The sequence below is a fragment of the Protopterus annectens genome, chromosome 13.part0, assembly GCF_019279795.1.
Source record: "Protopterus annectens isolate FY-2018-M chromosome 13.part0, PAN1.0, whole genome shotgun sequence".
In the NCBI taxonomy this organism is placed as follows: Eukaryota; Metazoa; Chordata; order Ceratodontiformes; family Protopteridae; genus Protopterus; species Protopterus annectens.
In genome coordinates, this window is record NC_056747.1 from 201,003,024 (window position 1) to 201,024,097 (window position 21,074).

At 43.3% G+C, this 21,074-nt stretch overlaps 1 protein-coding gene across 1 annotated transcript in view; it reads left to right on the plus strand.

Annotated features, from left to right (window-relative positions):
• Positions 1-2,430: 2,430 nt before the first annotated feature.
• LOC122817700 (splicing factor 3A subunit 2-like) overlaps positions 2,431-21,074 on the plus strand; it is a 109,090-nt gene continuing 90,446 nt past the window's right edge. Inside the window, exon 1 of the mRNA XM_044090768.1 lies at positions 2,431-2,524. Within this exon, the coding sequence (XP_043946703.1) occupies positions 2,447-2,524 (78 nt within the window). The 5' untranslated portion in view covers positions 2,431-2,446. The remainder of the gene's footprint in view (positions 2,525-21,074) is intronic.

The window sequence follows — 21,074 nt, forward strand, 5'->3', positions numbered from 1 at the left end:
CATTTGGGTACACATGCTGAATTTCTCCAGAATTTTAGATGAGAAAAAAATTCTTTCTACTTCTGCAGACACTGCTGAATAGCAGAACAAGTTCTTTGAGGTGTTGATTGTCTTCTCTTAGGTTATAGTGCTAGCTTTGACACCTCAGGAGGAGTGCGGGAGAGGGTCTATGAGTATGTATTACCTAGGACTGCAAAATAACAACCCATTCAAAAGCCTGTGTAATTCAGCTACTTTTTTGGCTGCAGTTGTAACATTGCTCTGTATTCCTGAAAACATGTTCTGAGGGAATTTGTACATGACGGCCAGTATCATAGCTAGGGCAAGGGTAAGGGGGGGAATTGCCCCATGTGCAGAGTTTTTATTTTGGGGGAGGGGTAGTAATCAGCCGATCTGGATCTCTTTAATGCAACTAACTTTTAAACGCCAGTATTTCATTTGGGGTTACACCTGAGTGTTACAGCTGTTTGTGTGGTCTGCACTTTTGCAGCTGTTTGCTACATTCATTGTAGCAAGCAGTTTGCTACAGGTTAAAAGGAAAAAAATAGAAAATCTGTCTTTTTTTTTTTTTTTTTTTTTTTTTTTTAACTAAAACTTTGCATTGTAGCTCTTCATGCAAGCAGGGTATAAACTGTATAAAGTGTTTGCTACATCTGTACCAAACAGTTTGCTACAGTTTAAAAGAATATATATTTTTTTTAACTAAAACATGAGTGCTGTAGTGCTCCAGCAGGCAGGCTATAAACTGTAGCAACTGTTTGCTACACTACATTTAAAAATATATGTTTGTATATAACTGTGGTAAAGGAAGTTTGGGGGCAGGGTAGAGAAACATGCTAATGGCTGAGGCAGAAGGGATGGGGGGTTATATTGCACTTCTAGTTACTCGCATAACGTGCCATTAGAAGGAATGGATTTTTTTCCCCCTCTTCCATGGAAGAGCTGAGGTAGTATGGATCTAACTGTAGTAAGCCGGTCGTTATAGTGTAGAGATCAGCTTATTACAGTAAAGTTGGGAGGGGGTTATGTTTATGTGAAAAACTGAGGGGATAGGGCACTGGTTCCGTGGTACTGGTGCAGAGTGCTGGTTGAACCAGCTGTGCTTCTGATGATTAATATTAATTCAAGAATAAAATTCAAGCAGGTGTGTAAGATGCACATCTGTGTTGTATCTCAGTGGGAAAGGAAGACAGCTTAATTTCCTTATTAGCATGACTTGTATAAAGGGGACTTGAAATGGATTTTGGCAAGGAGTAAAGAAAAAGAGTAAAACAAAGTAAAACAAGTTCATGTTAATAGGTCAGGCCGCATGTTAGTCATTTTGTGAAAAAACATATTAAAATTGCCGTGAAATAGCTTGGAAATTAAATACAGTGAGGAAAAATGTACTTTTTGAGTTCCAGTGTAGTTTCCATTGATGTGACTGTTTTTTGTCGTTTTTTTTTTTTCCTGCTATAAAAGCTGGAGTTTGTGTCCTAAGGCAGGTGTCCATTGTAATCTTCTGAGTTGGGCCTGTGTTGCAGACTAAATGGCCTTTATTTAAAAAGTTACATATGATTAAGGTTGAATTAATTTCATTATTTTTCATCAAAATCTTAGTTTCAGAAAACCCAGCATAGTCCTAAAATGTCTATTATATGTAAGTTAGATCATTGTTTTCCATTCAACTTTAACCTTTTCTGGTTTTCTGTACTAGGAGGAATGTATTGGAAAATGTTTCAAAACCCAGTCTAGTTCAAGTCCCTGTGACTGTTTTAAGTCATTTATAGTAGTCCTCTCTTTAGTCTGCCTTGTACTGGCTATATAGCGTGTAGTAAGTTTCTGTGTAAGGGAAGGGATGTTTCATTCCAGAATAGTTCTCAAAAAGGGTCCAAAGATAGGGACGTTTTTTTTCTAGATTTGCTGAATCTGTAGCTTTCTCGCAGTCAAAGCACATGTAATTCTGTACTTTCATGATTTGCCCAGGAAATATAATTGGTAGCCCTTGATTTGAAAGACGTTTACTTGTATGCTTTGTTAAAAATAAGTACTTTCAGAATATTTCTGCATTCTCTACATTATATCAAGAACATGGTAACATGTTGCATTTTGTCCAGTATGCCATCCTACCTGCTGTAGTTACCTGGATGTTTTGGGGCGATTTGTGATTCATGCCTTCAGTCTTCTTAATGGCATCTGCAGCCAGGTTTCACATGAGGAAAATGAGGGCAATGGGAGCTGAAACACGTGTGCTTCATTACTGTTCTACTGTCCACAGTGTTCCTCCCTCTTCATATGGATTACTTAATGGTGTGAAATCTTTTAATGGCTGTTTTACATTGTGCTAATGCCTCTCCTTCCATTCTCTGATTAGCCTTAAAATGGTGCTGTGTTTTCAGCCGTTTTATACTGTAATGTGTCATCGTAATTGTCTTGTTTAACTGCATATCATGCTTATTTGTTTTTCATGCATCAGGTACCCAGTAGGGAAATTGACAAAGCAGAAGGAAAGTTTTGGACTCACTGGAACAGAGAAACCAAACAGGTAATGTTAATTGGTAGTCTTTCACTGATCAAGTAGTGCATTGATGAAATTGTGCAGAGTTGTAGAATGAAATTTACAAGTTTGGTACTGGCACTGTTGATTATTGTCAAAATGTAGGCCAGATGAATAGCACTTTTGTCAGTTACTGTGCTGTAATAAAGTCATGTATTGAACACAACAGTGTTGGCTTTAGACCAAGGATTCTTGTTTTACTTTAGTAAATTTTTGTACTGCTGTCAAGATATGCAAACTGTTGTTCATGGGACTACCTGTTGCATGTCTCTCTTAATTACTTTTAGGGATAATGACGTGGTGGCAGGAACAGGACTAAGGTAAATTGTTCTACACCACACATTATAAATGTACTCTAAAAAGCTGTTTGAGGAGTGGTGTGCTGGATGCATTTCTTGTGACTGAAGACTAGTTTGATTCCCAGCAGCTTACATTTTTTAACTTATACTTTCATCACAGTTTAGTGCTGCAGACTTGTGTTCTACCTTATATAACGAAGAAAGTGATACTGTATTAATCTTGGTCAGCAAGAAATCCAAATACTAAGCAACAAACTTCAGCAAGAAACCACGTGCAGGCAGTTACTTTATTATTATACACATAGAACAAGCAATTTGACTAACATTTTGTCAGGTTCAGTAAAAAGTTGTAGTGGGTGGTTCCTTAGGTAAATACCCATTAACTCGCATGACACGTGACATTAACAAACTGAAACATTCATGAAAAAAAAACACCGTAAATCACATGTATGCAGACTATATTATGAGAGATGCATCTTTTCTTCTTAAAAGAATATTTCTTAACAGCAGGCTTATGAGAGTATGAATCATTTAATCCCAGGTAACACACTGAATTAAGGTCAGAAATCCATTTATATTCACATTCTTTGGTGGTATAAGTATATCACCACCTCTTAAATCAACCTTAACCGGTTGCAGAATTCCAAATAGGAAACTATGTTGTGTCCCTGATTGCAAAACATGTTTAGTTAGTGCATACTTTGTCCACTAATTTATTGATGACGTCAGTATGTACCCTGACGTATTCTTTAAAACTTCTAACGTCTTTCCCAAGAGAAAGCACAGTGCAATTTATAATGAATTAAATTAACCACAATATTTGCCATCCCTGGAATTGTAATTACTACGATTATGTTAATGTATCTATTATTTTTGAACAACCAGTCACTGGTAAGAGATACAGTACTGACCTGTACGCTGACTGCACCAGTAAAAATTTAGTTTATATTGCAAATTGTGTTGCATCTAGGAATAGATAGCAGTATGCAAGTGTTATGTGAACTTGTTTAACAACTTCAATAGATGTCCATAAAAACAGGCATTGTAAGAACTCAGCACAACCTAACAGAGTATTTTGTGTTTCTGACCATTCTGTGAATATCTGAGAGACATGTTAGTTTTCAGTAAAATTGAAGGCTAAACTCTCAGCAGAGAGCACCCCAGTGAGCATGTAAATACTTTTTAAAGAATTTACACTGATTCTCTGAAGATCTAGCCAGTTAGAGTTTCTTTAAGCATATCCAAATGTGAGGAACTAAAGAAATGTAACCAAATACAAAAACAAAGTCCAAATGCTACACACATGGGCCATACTGTAACACAGTTCGAGTCACCATATTGTGGCATTACATAGAACTAGTACATGGAAGTTGAGAGTTCTAGTAAACCTTGCCTGTTTTTTAAACCAAGTAAAACACAATAAAATCATACAAAACCCAGCTAATGTACTTGTGGTCAGTGACTCATTTATCCATAAAGCAGTCATGCACCTCACAGGCCTCTTTTAGATGCAAGTGTCTATAACCCAATTGTCAGAGACAAAAGTTAGGCTCATATGCAATTGGGTCTTTATTAAAACAATGAACACTTAAAACAGCGAACGATGTTTCATTGACCCTTTTTCAGCAAAAGCTGAAAATGTCGACACCTCAGAACAGCGATCTCTTTCCTACGGAATAAAATCGCTGTTCCAACCAAAAACAAAAAAAACAGTTACACACACACACACACACACACACACACACACACACACACACACACACACACCTTAATCCTAATTCTACCCCCCCCCCCCAAAAAGTAAACAGCTGAAAACACATATGCACATAACTCAACCATACATCTAACTCAAAAAAAATAAAAAGTAAACATTTTAAAACATATGCACTTACCTTAACCCGCGCCCTAACCCCAAGGTCAGTAACTGTTGCACATTCACGCTCGGGAGCTACACCGGATAAGGGAATCCCTGAGACCACACTATAGTGCAGAACATGGCAAAGCAACGAAGCGGACAAGCGACTTCTTTCCCAGGGAAAGAATTCCCTGAACAGCCACTTCACTGTTTTGCCTGTTCGCTCTTTAGGTGTCGATGAAAACGCATTCGACAAAATGCGTTTTTGTCATTCTAATAGGAACCCTATGTAATAGACTAGACAAAATCCAAGACAGTTATGGTATGGTCATAGTTCACTTGATGTCAGCTTTGCGCCAACATGGAGGAAGTTGTGGTTGCGCGATTTTCTTACTGACAAGAAAAAGTATACATTTAGTCAGCTACTACCTTCTCAAAAGACACCTGAATTTAGAATTGAAAATCTTGACCTAGTTTCTGATTAAGGACCTCGATCTAGCCCACAAACTCAGTGTGCAACTCAACCACAACCCATAAGGCATAACAACATACCCAACACTCTAGTCATAGGTGACTCTAAAGTCAGGCACACTGATGTTTCACTCATCAGGCTAAACAAGGAGAAAGTTACTGTCAGCTGCTTGTCTGTTGAAAGGATCCGCCACATAACGCACACATTCATTTCACTCCACAACAAGTACAAATATGACTCTGTCATTGTCCATGTTGGTGTGAATGACCTGAGATGTACCTCCCTGGACTATATGAAAAGAGACCTGGAGGAGCTCTTTGATCTTGTAGCCCAGGCAGGTATGACCCTAGCCCTGAGTAGCATCCTGCCATCACCCAGAATGATACCACAGTACAAGGACAAAGTGATTGACTTCCAACAATTGGCTAAGCTTCTGGTGTCTTTCTAAGGGAATCCAGTATCTGTCTGCCTGGGATGACATGATCAACAGACCACGATTCTTTGCCAGAGATGGCCTGACCTGTCGCCCTTGGGATTCTGGATACTGGCTAAGGCTCTTGCCACCCCTAGAGTGCCTTTTTTAGGCAAGGTTCAAATGACAAATTCACTACCGTAACGGGTACAAGCAAGCAAAATCTGAGGGTAATGCTACTGAATGCTAGAATTCTAAACCTCAAAATGCACTCACTCGAGGCACTCCTTAAAATGGAGAATGACGGAATCTGTGCAGTAACAGAGACCTGGTTCAAGGCTCCAGAGAGCACCCCTGCATTACCAGGCTGTAATTCATACCACATCTTTCAGCCACCTAACCTGGACCAAAATACTAAAGGCAGAGGCGTGTCCATATTCATTAAGGATATCCACACCTCCAGGCTAGTTGCTCAGCATAATGCATCCGATATTATCCAAGTGCAGCTAACTCTGGGCAAGACCGTAATCCAAATTGTAGCTTGCTACAGATCCCCAAGCATGCCCCAGAATTCCCACTCCTCATTTCTTGATACACTGGAAAATATTAGGGTACAACCCAACACCCTAATAATAGGCGATTTCAACTACCCCACCATTAACTAGGAAATCTACTCATGTACCAACTCTTTTCGTCAATGTTTTCTGGAATTCATAAATTCCAATCCCTTGGATCACCTTATCCACACCCCCACCAGGGGCAGCAATATCCTAGACCTGGTCATTACCAACATGGGTGACTGGTGTTCCACACCAGAGGTCAATTCCTCGTTGGTCAGATCCGACCACAAGCTAATCACCCTAGACATCCACATCCCACCCCCACCACTCATTAGGGAAACCACCGTAAAAAATGTCTCCAAAGCCAACTTCATGCTTCTCAGTACAGAAGTGGCAAACTTTACAACACCCATACAGATGGACAATAGAGGAACGACTGTTGAATTCTACACAAATGCACTTTATAAGCACTTACACGAGTGCATGAATCATGCTACCCCTAACAGAACCAAGATGCTATCCTCCAAAAAAGGAAGCCAATCTGGTGGTCCCCTGCCATAAACAAACTCTACAACAGAAGAAAGAAACTTTTGCAAAAAAGAGTAAAATCCCATGATTGGAGGAACTCCGTGGTCAGCCTCAGTAAGAAGCTGAGATTCCTCATAAAGTCCTCCAAAGTTAGTTACGAAAACAAAATCGCCATTGATTCTAAAGACAACCACCAAGTAGTCTATAGCTATGTCGAGCATCTCAATGGCAGCATTCAGATCTGCTCTGAGTTACAGCACAATGGCACTAAATATACAGAATCAAATGATATTGCCAACATCCTGGCAGATAGGTTCAGTGCTAACTTCACCCACCTCTCGCCCCCTAAAGGGCTTCTGTACCAGAAGAATGCAAAGGTCCTGTAATCAGGGCTACACAGGTAACAACTCACTCTCCAAAGCCAAGAACACAGCATCCATGGGACCTGACAACATTCCAGGCTGCGATCTACATGAACTACAGAACGAACTGGCACCCCACCTAACTACCATGTTCAGTCATAGCCTCACTTTAAGCTTTGTGCCCACTGAATGACGCATAGCGACTGTTATCCCACTCCACAAAAGGGGAGCCACCACAGACTCCAGGAACTACCACCCCATTAGCCTGACAAGCCTGGTCTGCAAGGCCATGGAACTTATAAACATAGACATTGATAATCTCCAAACTCCCACCCAGTTCGGATTTGTAAAAGGCAGATCATATCTCCTAAACCTGATAGACTTCTTTGAAGCAGTCACCAAAGCTGTAGACGAGGGTAAGGTGGTTCACACAGCCTATCTCGATCTTGCCAAGGCTTTCAACACCATCCCCCACTCTGGAATTATAGATAAACTCACTAAACTAGGTATAAATCCCTGTGTCACAAGATGGGTTGCCAACTGGCTCACTGACAGTACCCACACTGTGAAAGTAGCAGACTCCAAATCCGACTTTAGACCAGTGACAAGTGGAATACCACAGGGTTTAGTCCTGGGTCCCCTCTCCTGTTTGGTATCTACTTCTCTAAAGTACAGGCTAACACAGAAGGTCTTTGGCTAATGAAGTTCGCAGATGACTGCAAACTAGGAGCCATAATCGAGACTGCTAATGATGTGGACATCCTACAAAAGGCCCTCACTGAGACGGATGCCTGGAGTCAAAGCCATGGCCTCAAGCTCAATGCCAAAAAGTGCATTGTCATCTCCTTTGGTAAAAACTCTGTACCCATGAACTACCACATAGGCGGTAGTCTTACTTTACACCGAAAGCATGATAAGAGACCTTGGGACACAGGTGGACAGTAGTCTCTCCTTTGATAATCATATCGCCACAGTAGTCAGGAAATCCTTCTACGTGGCACACCTCATCACAAAAGGTTTCTCATCCAGGAAAAGAGGTCATTGTTCCCTCTACTCGCCACTCATTAGACCCATCATAGAGTACAAAGCCCCTCTTGGTATGTACCTCACAAGACATGTACAATAACTGGAAAGGCAGCAGAAAAACCTCACAAAGAGGATTACCAGCCTCAAACAGATGCCCTACGCAGACAGTCTCAAAAAACTCCAGCTTTACTCCGTTGCATATCACCTACTCAGAGGCAATCTCTGCCTAACATACAAAGCTATGTCAAACCCAGAGCTGTTGGACATGCTTCAATTAAGGAAATCCCAATCCCTCCGAGCTACACACTCCAGGGTCCTAAACCTTGTCACCACAATAAACAGAACATGCTAGAGGGATAGATTCCTGTCCCAGAGACTTGCTATACTCTGGAACAAACTACCTATCCATATCAAACAAAGCTCCTCATTAGCACTCTTCAGGAAAAATCTTGATGATTGGGTGGGAAATAGGAAATTCATCCCGGGGATCACTTCTGTGGCTCTGTTTGACAAGGGCACAGGGAAATAATTTTGTTTTTGGCAAGACTTATATAGGCCCTAGGGCCAATAGCCTAGTACCTACGTATGATGCTATGATCCGTAAGAAAAACCGTAATGAAACAGATGGTTTACTCCTGTTGGACTTTGGGAATTCTTGTGTTGAGTAGGAGGATGTTCATCGTGTTACACTGCTGCAGTCATTACACTTGGGTTGTCCTGTCGTCAGGCGGTTCCCCAGTCGGCCTGAGTTACAAAGTCTTGGTCCGGCATCAGTTGCTGTCGCCTCCTCCCTGACGTCAGTGCGACAGGGGTATATAAGATGCAGCCAACGCCATTTTCTTCAGTCTTTCTTGCCGCGCAGTGTCCGAAGCAAAAGCAGTTCGCAAGTGCCGGTCGGCCGTCTCCTGAGATTTTCATTCCAAATCCAGAACCGAAGTCTTCTACAAAGCTAAGTACCCCGTTGGGGAAACTTTTTCTTGCCTCAGACCGATGTCAGTAAAAGTTAATAACTGTATTTCTTGTGGGAACCAAATACCTCATAAGGATTTCCATTCCTATTGTATCCCATGCATAGGCCCTGACCACGACGTCACTGGTTGTCAGTTTTTTGCTAGGTTTAACAAGCGCACTATTAAACGTCTGTTTGATTTTGCCCATTATTTTGGTAGAAAATTCAATTATACCATGACGTTGCAACTTCCGATGACCGGAATACACAAAAAGCGCAAAGACAAGGATAGGCATCTGAGGCTCAAAACTGACTACGAAGCCTCTTCTAGGCCAGTTGCCGGTTCTCTGGTTTTCAGCGAGGCGCCTTCGCAGCCCCTGACGACTGCTTTTGTAGAACCACAAGCCGCCTCTGACTCCCACGTGGAGATGGCTGGGCCTTTGGCCGCACACGTTCTTCAGCCTACCGAGACTAACCTTTCAGAGGGATCCGGAATAGCTGAGCAATCCACAGCTACAGAGGGTGTCTTCAGACCTACTCAGTTAAGCATTAAACCCTCAGCTAAGTCGAAGCCTCCTTTTAAAGTCAAAGAAACAAATACAGCATTCTCCAGGACAGGCCTCCATGCCTAAGAAACAAATGCTCAAAATGGCGGAAGACCTAATCACTCTGATCAGGGGATCCCATCCCCCTCCTGATAAAAGGCGTAGACAGGATGTAGACTATGACTCATCCGACCAGGTGTCCATCTCTTCTGATTCATCCTGAGACCTAGGATATTCTTTACCCCCTTATGAGAATTCTATCCCATCAGCCTCACCGCCTAACGACCACTCCTTTGGGGAAACCCTACATACCATGAGGGAGCATTTCCACTGGGAAGGCCAGGATTATTCAGAATCCAAGAAAAGGCTCAGAGACTTCCTTTTATTACCTCAACAGAGACCCCTTCCTATTCCGCCAGTTAGATATTGTGGATGATGTGTATACTGAATCCAGATTAAATCCTGATTCCTTACCTCCAGCCCCTGTTAAACCTGACAGATACTACAAAGTCCCTGACTCGCATAAATTTCTGTATAAAAGCCCAGTAGCTGACCCTGAGGGATCCAAAGGAGTTAAGGCCTCATCGGCCAAGAATCCAGTTCCCTCTGACACAGATTCCAGAGCATTAGACAGATGGGGAAAGAAAGTATATACATCTGCATCTTTAGCAATGAGAGTCTTAAATTGCCAGTTTCACATGCTAAAATATCAGCAATTTTTACTGTCTCAGTTAAAACAAAAAAATGCTTCCAGAATCAGATCCTCCTAATTTTAAAGAAATGCAGGATTTATTGCATGCAGCAGAACAAGTGGGAAAGCATACTTTGCAATGTGGTTTTGACTCTCTAGAGGCCTCCTGCAGAGCAGCAGTTACAGGCTCTGTCATTAGAAGACATGCTTGGTTAAAAGAACATACATTACCAGATCATGTTAAAGCAAAGTTATTGGATGCACCTTTGCAGCAGGATGTGTTATTTGGAGTTAAGGCAGAAGAGGTATTAAAGAAAATGGAGGATAAGGCAAAATCTATGCAAACGGTGAAGGATTTTTTACAGGTTCAGCCTCCTAGATTTAGCAGAAACTGGCCAACTAAGAATTAGTCCTTTCCAATTACAGACAGACCTCAAAGGGGAAGATACAGACGTCCAAGAGGTAGAGGTCAAACACAAGGTCCTTACACAGGCCTCGACAATGGGTTGCATCAGGCCAGAAAGCAGGGGAAGACAGACCCCAACTATATAAAAAGCAGCTCCAATGACTTCCCACTACAGCTGCCAAACATATCTGTCTTGGCAGCCCCCTTGGGAGGAAAACTGTCACTCTTCTACCACAATTGGCAAATGATCACCAAAGACAAATGGGTTCTCAACTTTGTATTTCAAGGTTACAGGTTCCACTTTCATCACACTCTGCCAAGGTTAAAAGGAATGCCAAATCTGCCACCAAATCAGTGGGCAGAGGCTCAAAAACAAATTACAGCACTCATGGATATGAGAGCTATTCAAAAGGTACCATCACAGGAGCAAGGACAAGGATTTTACTCAAGACTCTTTCTGGTACCGAGAAAGGACAAAACCTGGAGGCCCATTCTGGATCTTTCATCTCTAAACACTTACCTGGATGTTCCGAAATTCAAAATGTTGACATTACAGCAGCTTCTTCCCATGCTGGGCAAGAAAGCTTGGCTCATGACTTTGGTCCTCAGAGGCATACCTGCATGTCCCTATCAGACAAAACTGCAGAAGATACCTCAGATTCATAGCTGGTTCAATGCACTACCAATTCTCTGCACTGCCCTTTGGCTTATCTACTGCACCCAGGGTCTTCACAAAGTGCCCGGCACCAGTTATTGCATTTTGCAGACAAAAAGGAATTCAAATTTATCCGTACCTGGACGACTGCCTGATTCAAGCAGAGAGCAAGGACATTCTTCTAAAGCATCTGGCGTTTGTAAAAAAGTTAAGTTGCCTGGGGTACACAGTAAATGAAAAGAAATCAAAACTAGTGCCCTCACAAGAGATTATATTCCTGGGTGCCAGCTTGAACACAACGGCCCAGATGGCTTATCTCACGCCAGACAAACAAGGACAACTGACTCAATATTTTCAGTTGATGGCAACAAAGACCCAACTCCCTGCAAGAAAAATTCTGCAGGCCTTGGGTTACATGGCATCCTGCATACTAATAATTCCATGTGCCAGACTGCATATGAGGAAACTACAGTGGTACCTAAAGAATGTATGGTCTTAATACTGTCAAAGTTTGAAAACAGTTATACCACTAATCCCTTGCCTTCAACAGGAGTTTCAATGGTGGGCTCAAGCTTGTCACCTCAACAAGGGACAGCCTTTTACACAACCCACAGCCAGGCAAACACTGACAACAGATGCATCGGATTACGCCTGGGGAGCCCACATGGCAGGCAGATGTATTCAGGGCACGTGGCCCGCAGAACAAAGGCATCTCCACATCAATCAAAAAGAGATGCTAGCTGTACAAAATGCGCTTATAGCTTTCAAGGACTTGCTGCATCCAGGACAACTACTACTAAAGACAGACAACACCACCGTTATGTGGTACATAAACAAGCAAGGGGGCACTCACTCCTACCCCCTATGCAGACAAGCTATGACCTTGTGGAACACAGCTATAAACCTTCAAGTTCATCTGCAAGCACAATTCCTGCCAGGAGAGAAAAACACACTGGCAGACTTGAGCAGAAACATCATGGATCCCCACGAATGGGAGTTGAATCCACAATTATTCAGAATGATAACACAGAAATGGTGGAGCCCGGACATAGATCTGTTTGCATCCCCAATAAACTGCCAGCTACAAAAATTCTGCACAAGGAGTTACCATCCACAAGCATGGGAAGTGGATGCCCTCTCATTCAGTTGGGAGAACCTACAAGTATATGCTTTCCCACCACTACCTCTCCTGCCAAAGGTACTCATAAAAACCAGGCAGGAAGAGCCAAAGATGATCCTGATTACACCAGACTGGCCACGCCAGCACTGGTACCCAATCTTAAGAACCACCCTGGATTTTGCCTCAAATCCCACATCTGCTGACTCAGCACAGCAAACAAATACTACACAGCCAGCTAAAGACCTTAAACCTAGCTGCATGGAAGATTCCTTAGTCAAGCAAGCAGTGCCTCTCTCCAAAGCTGTTATGGATGTCATTCTGGAGGCCAGAAGGCTTAGTACCAGGAAAGCCTATTCAGATAAATGGAAGAGATTATGTGCCTAGAACCAAGCTCACAGCCTTGACCCTCTTGTCCGAAACATTCCTCAGATACTACAATACTAAACTGAGATGCTGGACAAAAGGACTTTCCTTCTCATCCATCAAGATCCACTCCTTTGCCATCTCTGCTCATTACAACACGGATCCACCAATTTTCTCTAATCCTCTGTTAAAACAGTACCTCAGAGGGGCTAAAAACATAAGACCGCCCTGTAGAGCACCTACTCCAACTTGGGACCTCAACTTTGTTTTGGAGAAGCTAACTTTACCTCCTTTTGAGCCAGCCAACACAGCCAAATTAAAATATATCTCTTGGGAAAACTGCTCTGCTCCTGGCAATAACATCAGCACGAAGAGTTTCAGAATTACAGGCACTAATGGCAGTGGAATCTTTCCTCATTTTCCACCAGGACAGGGTGTCTTTAAGAAATAACCCTACTTTTATGCCAAAGGTGGTATCCAGTGTGGCTCTAAACCAAACTATTCACCTACCAACTTTTTATCCTAAACCACAGAATAAAGGGGAGCGACTACTGCGCTCTTTGGACATTCACAGGCAGTTACGCTTCTACTTGGACAAAACCAAAGCTTTCAGAAAATCTGAGCAATTTTTGGTAGCATATGCTGCAGGAGCACAGGGAAAAGCCATTTCAAAACAGACTATTTCAAATGGATAGGACATTGTATACATTTCTGCTACACATACCATGGAAAACCTGTACCTAGCAGCATTAGATCTCACTCCACCAGGGCAGCAGCCACTTCAACTGCCTACCTCAGGGGAGTACCTACCAAGGATATTTTGGAAATAGCAACTTGGAGTTCTGTACATACCTTCACCAAGCATTACCATCTGCCTCTATACTCTAAATCCAGAGCTGGCTTTGCCACTGCAGTGCTGCAGGGCCTTATAGCCACCGTTAATGCCTTATAGAACCAGCCACCCTTCCTCAGCTTTGGGATTCTACCCAAGTGTAATGACTGCAGCAGTGTAACACGATGATCATAGTACAGTTTTGTAACTACCATAAATGTAGATGTTAGAGTGTATACACTGCTGCAGTCCAGGTTACCCTCCCTCTTTTCCCCTCTTACTGGCTGGTACGTACCTATGTAGTCTACCCTTACTACCTATGGGGAGTATTTGCTGGTAGCTGTAAGTTGTTTTTTGCTTTTCTTATGTATGTTTTATTAGCAATTGGAATTGCCTACCTATTTTAGGGGCACCTGACATCAGGGGCAAGAAAAACTGAAGAAAATGGATGGCGTCAGCTGCATCTTATATACCCCTGTCGCACTGACGTCAGGGAGGAGGCGACAGGAACCGACACCGGACCAAGACTTTGGAACTTAGGCCGACTGGGGAACCGCCTGATGGCAGGATAACCCAAGTGTAATGACTGCAGCAGTGTATACACTCGAACATCTACATTTATGGTAGGTACAAAACTGTACTTTTTCTGTCCCTGTAATGAATTTTTTAGACCCGTGAAAAGCATTTCCTCCAAAATTGTCAGAAAGGTGATCCATAAAGATTCAGATAAAGGTAGCCTTGCTTAAAAGCAAGATTTTTTTTAACAACAAAAAAGTAATTCCATAGTTTTTTTTTTTTTTTTTTTTTTTTGCATTGAGAATAATTATAGCTTTACCATGGTTTAATGAGGATGTCCTTCAAGGATGCATCTGCAGTCATAACATATGGGTTGTCCTGCCTCAGGCAGCCCTTCGGTCAGCCGGATTCCAAAGTCTGGGTCTGGTCTCGGCTGATGTCGCACTTTCCCCGACGTCAGAGCGTCTGGGGTATAAAAGCATCAGCCGACGCCATTTTCCTCAGTCTTTCTTGCCGCGAGGTGCCCGAAGCAGAAGCAGTTCGCAAATGTCGGTCGGTCAGATCCTGTGATTCAGCTACCGAAGACTTCGAAAAAGCTAAGTACCCTGTTGGGGACTCTTTCTTGCCTCAGCCGATGTCAGATAAAGTAAATAATTGTTTAACTTGTGTTAAACAAATACCTCATAAGGATTTCCACTCTTTCTGCCTCCCTTGCTTAGGCCCAGACCACGATGTCTTGGCCTGTTCAGCCTGTGCTTCCTTCAACCGACGAACTCTTAGACGTCGGTCGGAGTTTGCAGAGGAATTCTTTGGGGCTAATTTTGCATATAAGATGCCGTCGGAGACTCCGACATCACATTTGGTGAAAAAACGGAAGGACAAGGACCGACACTCGCGGCCCGCGGTTTCGGCTGAAACCACGGTAAGGCCTACTGTGAGTGTCTCTGTTTCGGCCGAAACCGAGTCCTCGGAACTTCCTTTAACCGAATCCACTCAACCGACCACCGAGGCCCTGGAGGCCCCGGCTGAGTCGGCTACTGAGCTACCTACCGAAACCAGTGTCCAGGAAATGTCCGACACCATTCCTTTGGACAAGTCTACTCCTGCACGTGGTGCAGCTAGACCCCCTGCTTCCATGTCCATTAAGGCTTTTTCCAGGGCTAAAGCTGCTAAACTTCCTAAAGCTTTGCCTCCCAAGACTACCTCTCAGAGACCTTCTTCTAGTTCTCAGATCCTCAGCCTTGCAGAGAATCTTATTTCTTTAATTAGAGGTTCTCAGCCTCACCCGGACAGGGACTCTCACCCACCACCGGACAAAAGGCCCAGGACTGAGCCCTCTGACCAACACTCTTCAGATGAGTCTACGGATGGATCTGAGTTGCAAGATCACCAGGAGGAGGCTTATTCGGCCTACGAGGATTCTGATGCTGAAGAATCTATCCCTTCGGCCTCCCCTCCTGAAGAGTTTTCTTTTGGTGAGACACTACACTCCATGAGAGAACATTTTCAATGGCAGGGTCAGGAATTTTCTGATTCTAGAAAGAGATTAAGGACCTTTTTGCATTTACCTCAGCATAGGCCCTTAGCTATACCTCCTGTTTTGAATGTTATTGATGATGTGTACAATGATGTTAGTACAGCCCCTGATTCTCTCCCTCCGGCACCTGCCAAACCTGATACATACTACAGGGTCCCGGATTCTCATTTACATCTGTACAAGGCCCATTCTGCAGACCCAGATACTATTTCTCAGGGCCCTAAAGGGGTTGTAGCTGCCACTGCCAAAAATCCTCTACCTTCTGAAAGGGAGTCTAGAGCTTTAGAGAGATGGGGAAAGAAGGTATATACTTCTGCAACCTGAGGGCATTAAATTGTCAATTTCATATGATACAGTACCAAGAGTATTTGATAGATGAATTGCATGAGAAGCTTTCTTCTTCTGAACCCCTTGACCGTAAATCCCTTCAGGATCTGGTACATAACTCACAGCAGGTTAGTAATCATTTTTTGAAGTGTGGTTATGATGCACTGGAAGCTTCATGTAGGTCAGCTATGACTGGGGCAGTTATTCGTAGGCATGCCTGGCTGAAGGAACAATCTTTACCAGACCATGTTAAAGCTAAACTCCTGGATGCTCCAATGGAAAAACAAAAATTATTTGGTTCCTCGGCTCAGGAGGTCTTAAAAAAAGTTTGAAGAAAAGGCAAAATCTCTGCAAACAGTTAAGGACTTCCTGCAAGTACAACCACCGAGATTCAGCAGAAACTGGCCTACTAAGAATTGGTCCTTTCCAGACTCGGACAGATCCCAGAGGGGCAGGAACAGGCATCCCAGAGGTAGAGGGCAAGCTAGAGGCTCCTACAGAGGCCGTCAGTGGCAGCCTACCAACCAGAGAGGTAGTGCAGGAACAGCAACAACAACTAATACACCTGGACAGACTCAATGACTTTCCTTTGATTCCGCCTACCAGGGCTCAATTGGAAGCACCCTTGGACGGAAAGCTTTCTTTTTTCTCAAAAAACTGGCATTGTATTACAAGGGACACATGGACACTGCAAATAATAGACAAAGGATACAGGTTCCACTTCCACACTTTGCCAAGAAGAAACGGAATGCCAAACTTGCCACCAAATCAGAGGGCAGAGGCTTTAAAGCAGATCAACAACTTAATTCAAATGAAAGCCATAGAAAAGGTACCTCTTTCAGAACAAGGCCTAGGATTTTACTCCAGATTATTTCTTGTTCCAAGAAAAGAAAATCAATGGAGGCCTATTCTCGACCTGTCCGCACTGAATACTTACCTCATTGTGCCAAAATTCAAGATGCTGACCCTACAGCAACTTCTTCCCATGCTGGGCAAGGAGTCTTGGCTGGTGACTCTAGATCTCAAGGAGGCATACCTGCATGTCCCTATTCGACAAAGTTGCAGAAGACACCTCAGATTTCTTGCAGGATCAGAGCATTATCCATTCTCAGCATTGCCCTTTGGCTTATCTACTGCGCCCAGAGTATTCACGAAATGCCTGGCATCAGTAATTGCACACTGCAGACAGGGGATTCAAATCTACCCATATCTGGACGACTGCCTTATACAAGCGGACAACAAGAAAAATTTGATAAAGGACTTGGCCTATGCCATCCACCTACTACAGGCCTTGGGATACACAGTCAACATCCAAAAATCAAGACTTGTTCCATCCCAAAGGATAACCTTTTTGGGTGCAGATCTAGACACAACCACCCAGATGGCCTTTCTCACAGAAGAAAAACAAAAACAACTTCCGGATTACTTCATGAATCTGACAAGACAAACTCTGCCAACTGCAAGGAAAATCCTGCAGGCCCTGGGTTACATGGCATCCTGCATAATTCTGATTCCACAAGCCAGGCTGCATATGAGAAAATTACAATGGTACCTAAGGAGTGTATGGTCTCAGCACAGTCACAGTTTGGAAACTTTGATACCAATCATTCCTTGCCTTCAAAAGGAATTCCTGTGGTGGGCTCAAGCCTGCCAGTCCAACAGAGGGTTGCCTTTGAACAAACCAAAAACAAACCAAACCATCACCACAGACGCTTCAGACCGAGGATGGGGAGCACACATGGAGAGCAAATGTATCCAAGGCCTATGGTCTCAAGGGCAGCTGCGCATGCACATAAACCAAAAGGAAATGCTGGCAGTGATACACGCAATCGAGGCCTTCAAACCTTTCCATCAAGGCCATCTGTTAATAAGGACAGACAACACCACGGTCATGTGGTACATAAACAAGCAGGGAGGCACGCATTCCTACCCTCTATGCAGGCTGGCCATGAATCTGTGGGAACTGTGCTTGAAACTCAATATCCAACTACAGTCCCAGTTCGTGCCAGGGAAAGAAAATGCACTGGCAGACAGCTTAAGCAGAACTACCATGGATGCTGCACCCAGACATTTTTATACTCATAACAAAAGCATGGGGAAAGCCGGAGATAGATCTGTTCGCCTCGCCCCACAATCATCAACTGAAGACATTCTGCTCAAGGACATACCACCCACAAGCTTGGAGGGTGGACTCTCTCTCTTTCAGCTGGAAAGCTCTTGAAGTATATGCCTTCCCACCTCTCCCATTAATGTCCAAGGTTTTACTGAAGATCAGGGCAGAACAGCCAAGAGTGATTCTGATAGCTCCAGACTGGCCAAGGCAGCACTGGTACCCACTATTGAGGAGCATGTCACAGACGAAACCATGGCCTCTCCCCCTATGGCCTCTTCTTCTGACGCAGAACAACTTCAAGATCATGCATCCCAACTTGAAAACATTGCAGCTAACTGCCTGGAAAATTCCATTAACCCCTCTCAAAATAACTTATCACAGAGAGTAAAGGACATTATTATGGAAGCTTGCCGGCCTTCCACAAGGAAGACATACTCAGCAAAATGGAAAAGATTTCTCATTTGGAACACAACAAAAGGCTTAGATGTGACAGTGGCAAGCATGACACACATTCTGGAATACTTAGCAGAATTGTTCCACAATGGCCTGTCCTATTCTTCCATTAAGATTCATGCCTCAGCAATTTCAGCAGAATACAATGTTGATCCACCTATCTTCTCGCAACCTCTCCTCAGGCAATTTCTGAGAGGAATCAAAAGCATCAATCCTCCAAGGAAACCCCCTTTACCTACTTGGGATCTCAACTTTGTGCTGGAGAAACTAACACTTCCTCCCTTTGAACCAGCAGCATCGGCGGATCTACAGTTTCTGTCTTGGAAAACTGCATTCCTTCTGGCCATAACTTCAGCAAGAAGAGTATCTGAGTTACAAGCTTTAATGGCAGTACAGCCATTTCTTATCTTCCATCAGGACAGAGTTTCACTAAGAACCAATCCTACTTTTATGCCAAAGGTGGTATCTAGGGTATCCCTGAACCAAGCTATTCACTTGCCTACATTCTTCCCAAATCCACAAAATAGAGGGGAAAACTTCTACACACTCTGGATATACACAGACAACTACGCTACTACTTGGACAGAACTAAAAGTTACAGAAAGACTGACCAACTCTTTGTAGCATATGCTGCTGGGGTACAAGGAAAAGCAATTTCCAAACAGACAATTTCAAAGTGGATAGGAAATTGCATTCGATTTTGTTACTCCTTTCATGGAAAGACAGTTCCTGCAAACATCAGGCCTCATTCCACGAGGGCCACAGCCACCACTACAGCCTTCCTAAGAGGGGTGGCTACCAAGGACATTTTAGAAGCTGCTACATGGAGCTCCGTGCATACATTTGCCAAACATTACAATTTACCTTTATACTCCAGATCCAGAGCAGGTTTTGCTACAGCAGTCCTGCAGGGTATCTTAACTACACCATCCTTTTCTTAGTACCTCCTCCCCCAGATTGGCTATGGTATTCTACCCATATGTTATGACTGCAGATGCATCCTTGAAGGACATAGTACAGTTTTGTACCTACCATAAATGTAGATGTCCAATAGGTATGCATCTGCAGTCAGGTTTACCCTCCCTCCTTCCCCTCTGTGGTATTCCTAGGGTACTTACCCCTCCATTAGCTAGCTGGGGGATCTATTATGGTGTATTTGTTTGTATATATATATGTATATATTTTTTGGAAAATGTTTGGAATTTATTGCATTCCTCCAAATTTGGCCTTCCTAGAGGGCACCTGGCATCTGGGGCAAGAAACACTGAGGAAAATGGCGTCGGCTGATGCTTTTATATCCCAGACGCTCTGACGTCGGGGAAAGTGCGACATCAGCCGAGGCCAGACCCAGACTTTGGAATCCGGCTGACCGAAGGGCTGCCTGAGGCAGGACAAACCCATATGTTATGACTGCAGATGCATACCTATCGGACATCTACATTTATGGTAGGTACAAAACTGTACTTTGTCTGTCACACACTCGGTGTGACCTGTACCCAAACTGGTAACACTGACTTAACAACATCGACACTAAACAGAGTTACATGCTGAACTCTGAAAGTCTCAACTACTCCAGACCCAGGAACATGCACTAACATGGGATACGGGAGGAGGAAGGGGGTCCAGGAGTTCAGACCACTGTGTTTTTTAGCGCTGCGAGCATATATTTTATTATGCTGTTACCAGTGTCAGCATAGGTCACATCGAACATGTGATAGACAACTGTTTAAAGCCATTAACTTGGTACCAAATTACTTTGGTTTACCTTCTTTCTTTGCTATAGACCAAATAGAGCATGTTTTGTTGTTTTTAGTATTTGTAGAGAACTACCTAAAAGTGAAACTAATTGAAAAAATGATATCCTTGAATTAAATTTTCGGTAGAGAAGTCATAATTCAGAATCATATGATGTTATAGAACCCCTTCCATTACAGAGTGCAAAAATTAGATTAGTAGTCTACTTCTTCTTTCGGCTTTTCCCGGTTAGGGGTCGCCACAGCGGATCACCTGTCGGCTCATGATTGGCAGTGGAGTTTTACAGTGTCGAGTTGCCAGCTCGGTGCCCAACCTTCCACAGAAGGCACACACGCAGTCACACCTAGGGCCAATTTAGAGTGTCCAATCCACCTGCAGCATGTCTTTGGGATGTGGGAGGAAACCCACGAGACCACAGGGAGGACATGCAGACTCCGCACAGAAGGCACCCCAGCCGAGGATCGAACAGGAGAACCTCTTGCTGTGAGGCGACAATGCTAACCACTGCACCACCGAGTCTACTAAAAATAGAAATTAGTGAAATTCTGAAATTGGGCTTCAAACATGCAGACACAGACTGGAAAAGTGATCATGCTAACAACAAGCATTCATAAATATTATTGGATTTCATTAACCAATTAAACTTCAGTAGATTGGCTATTGTTCAGGCAGAGGTTACAGCATGCATGATGCTATAACAACAAACAATGCCCCACTTGAGTGCACACAGATTTATTTATTACATCATAGAGCACTTCCAGT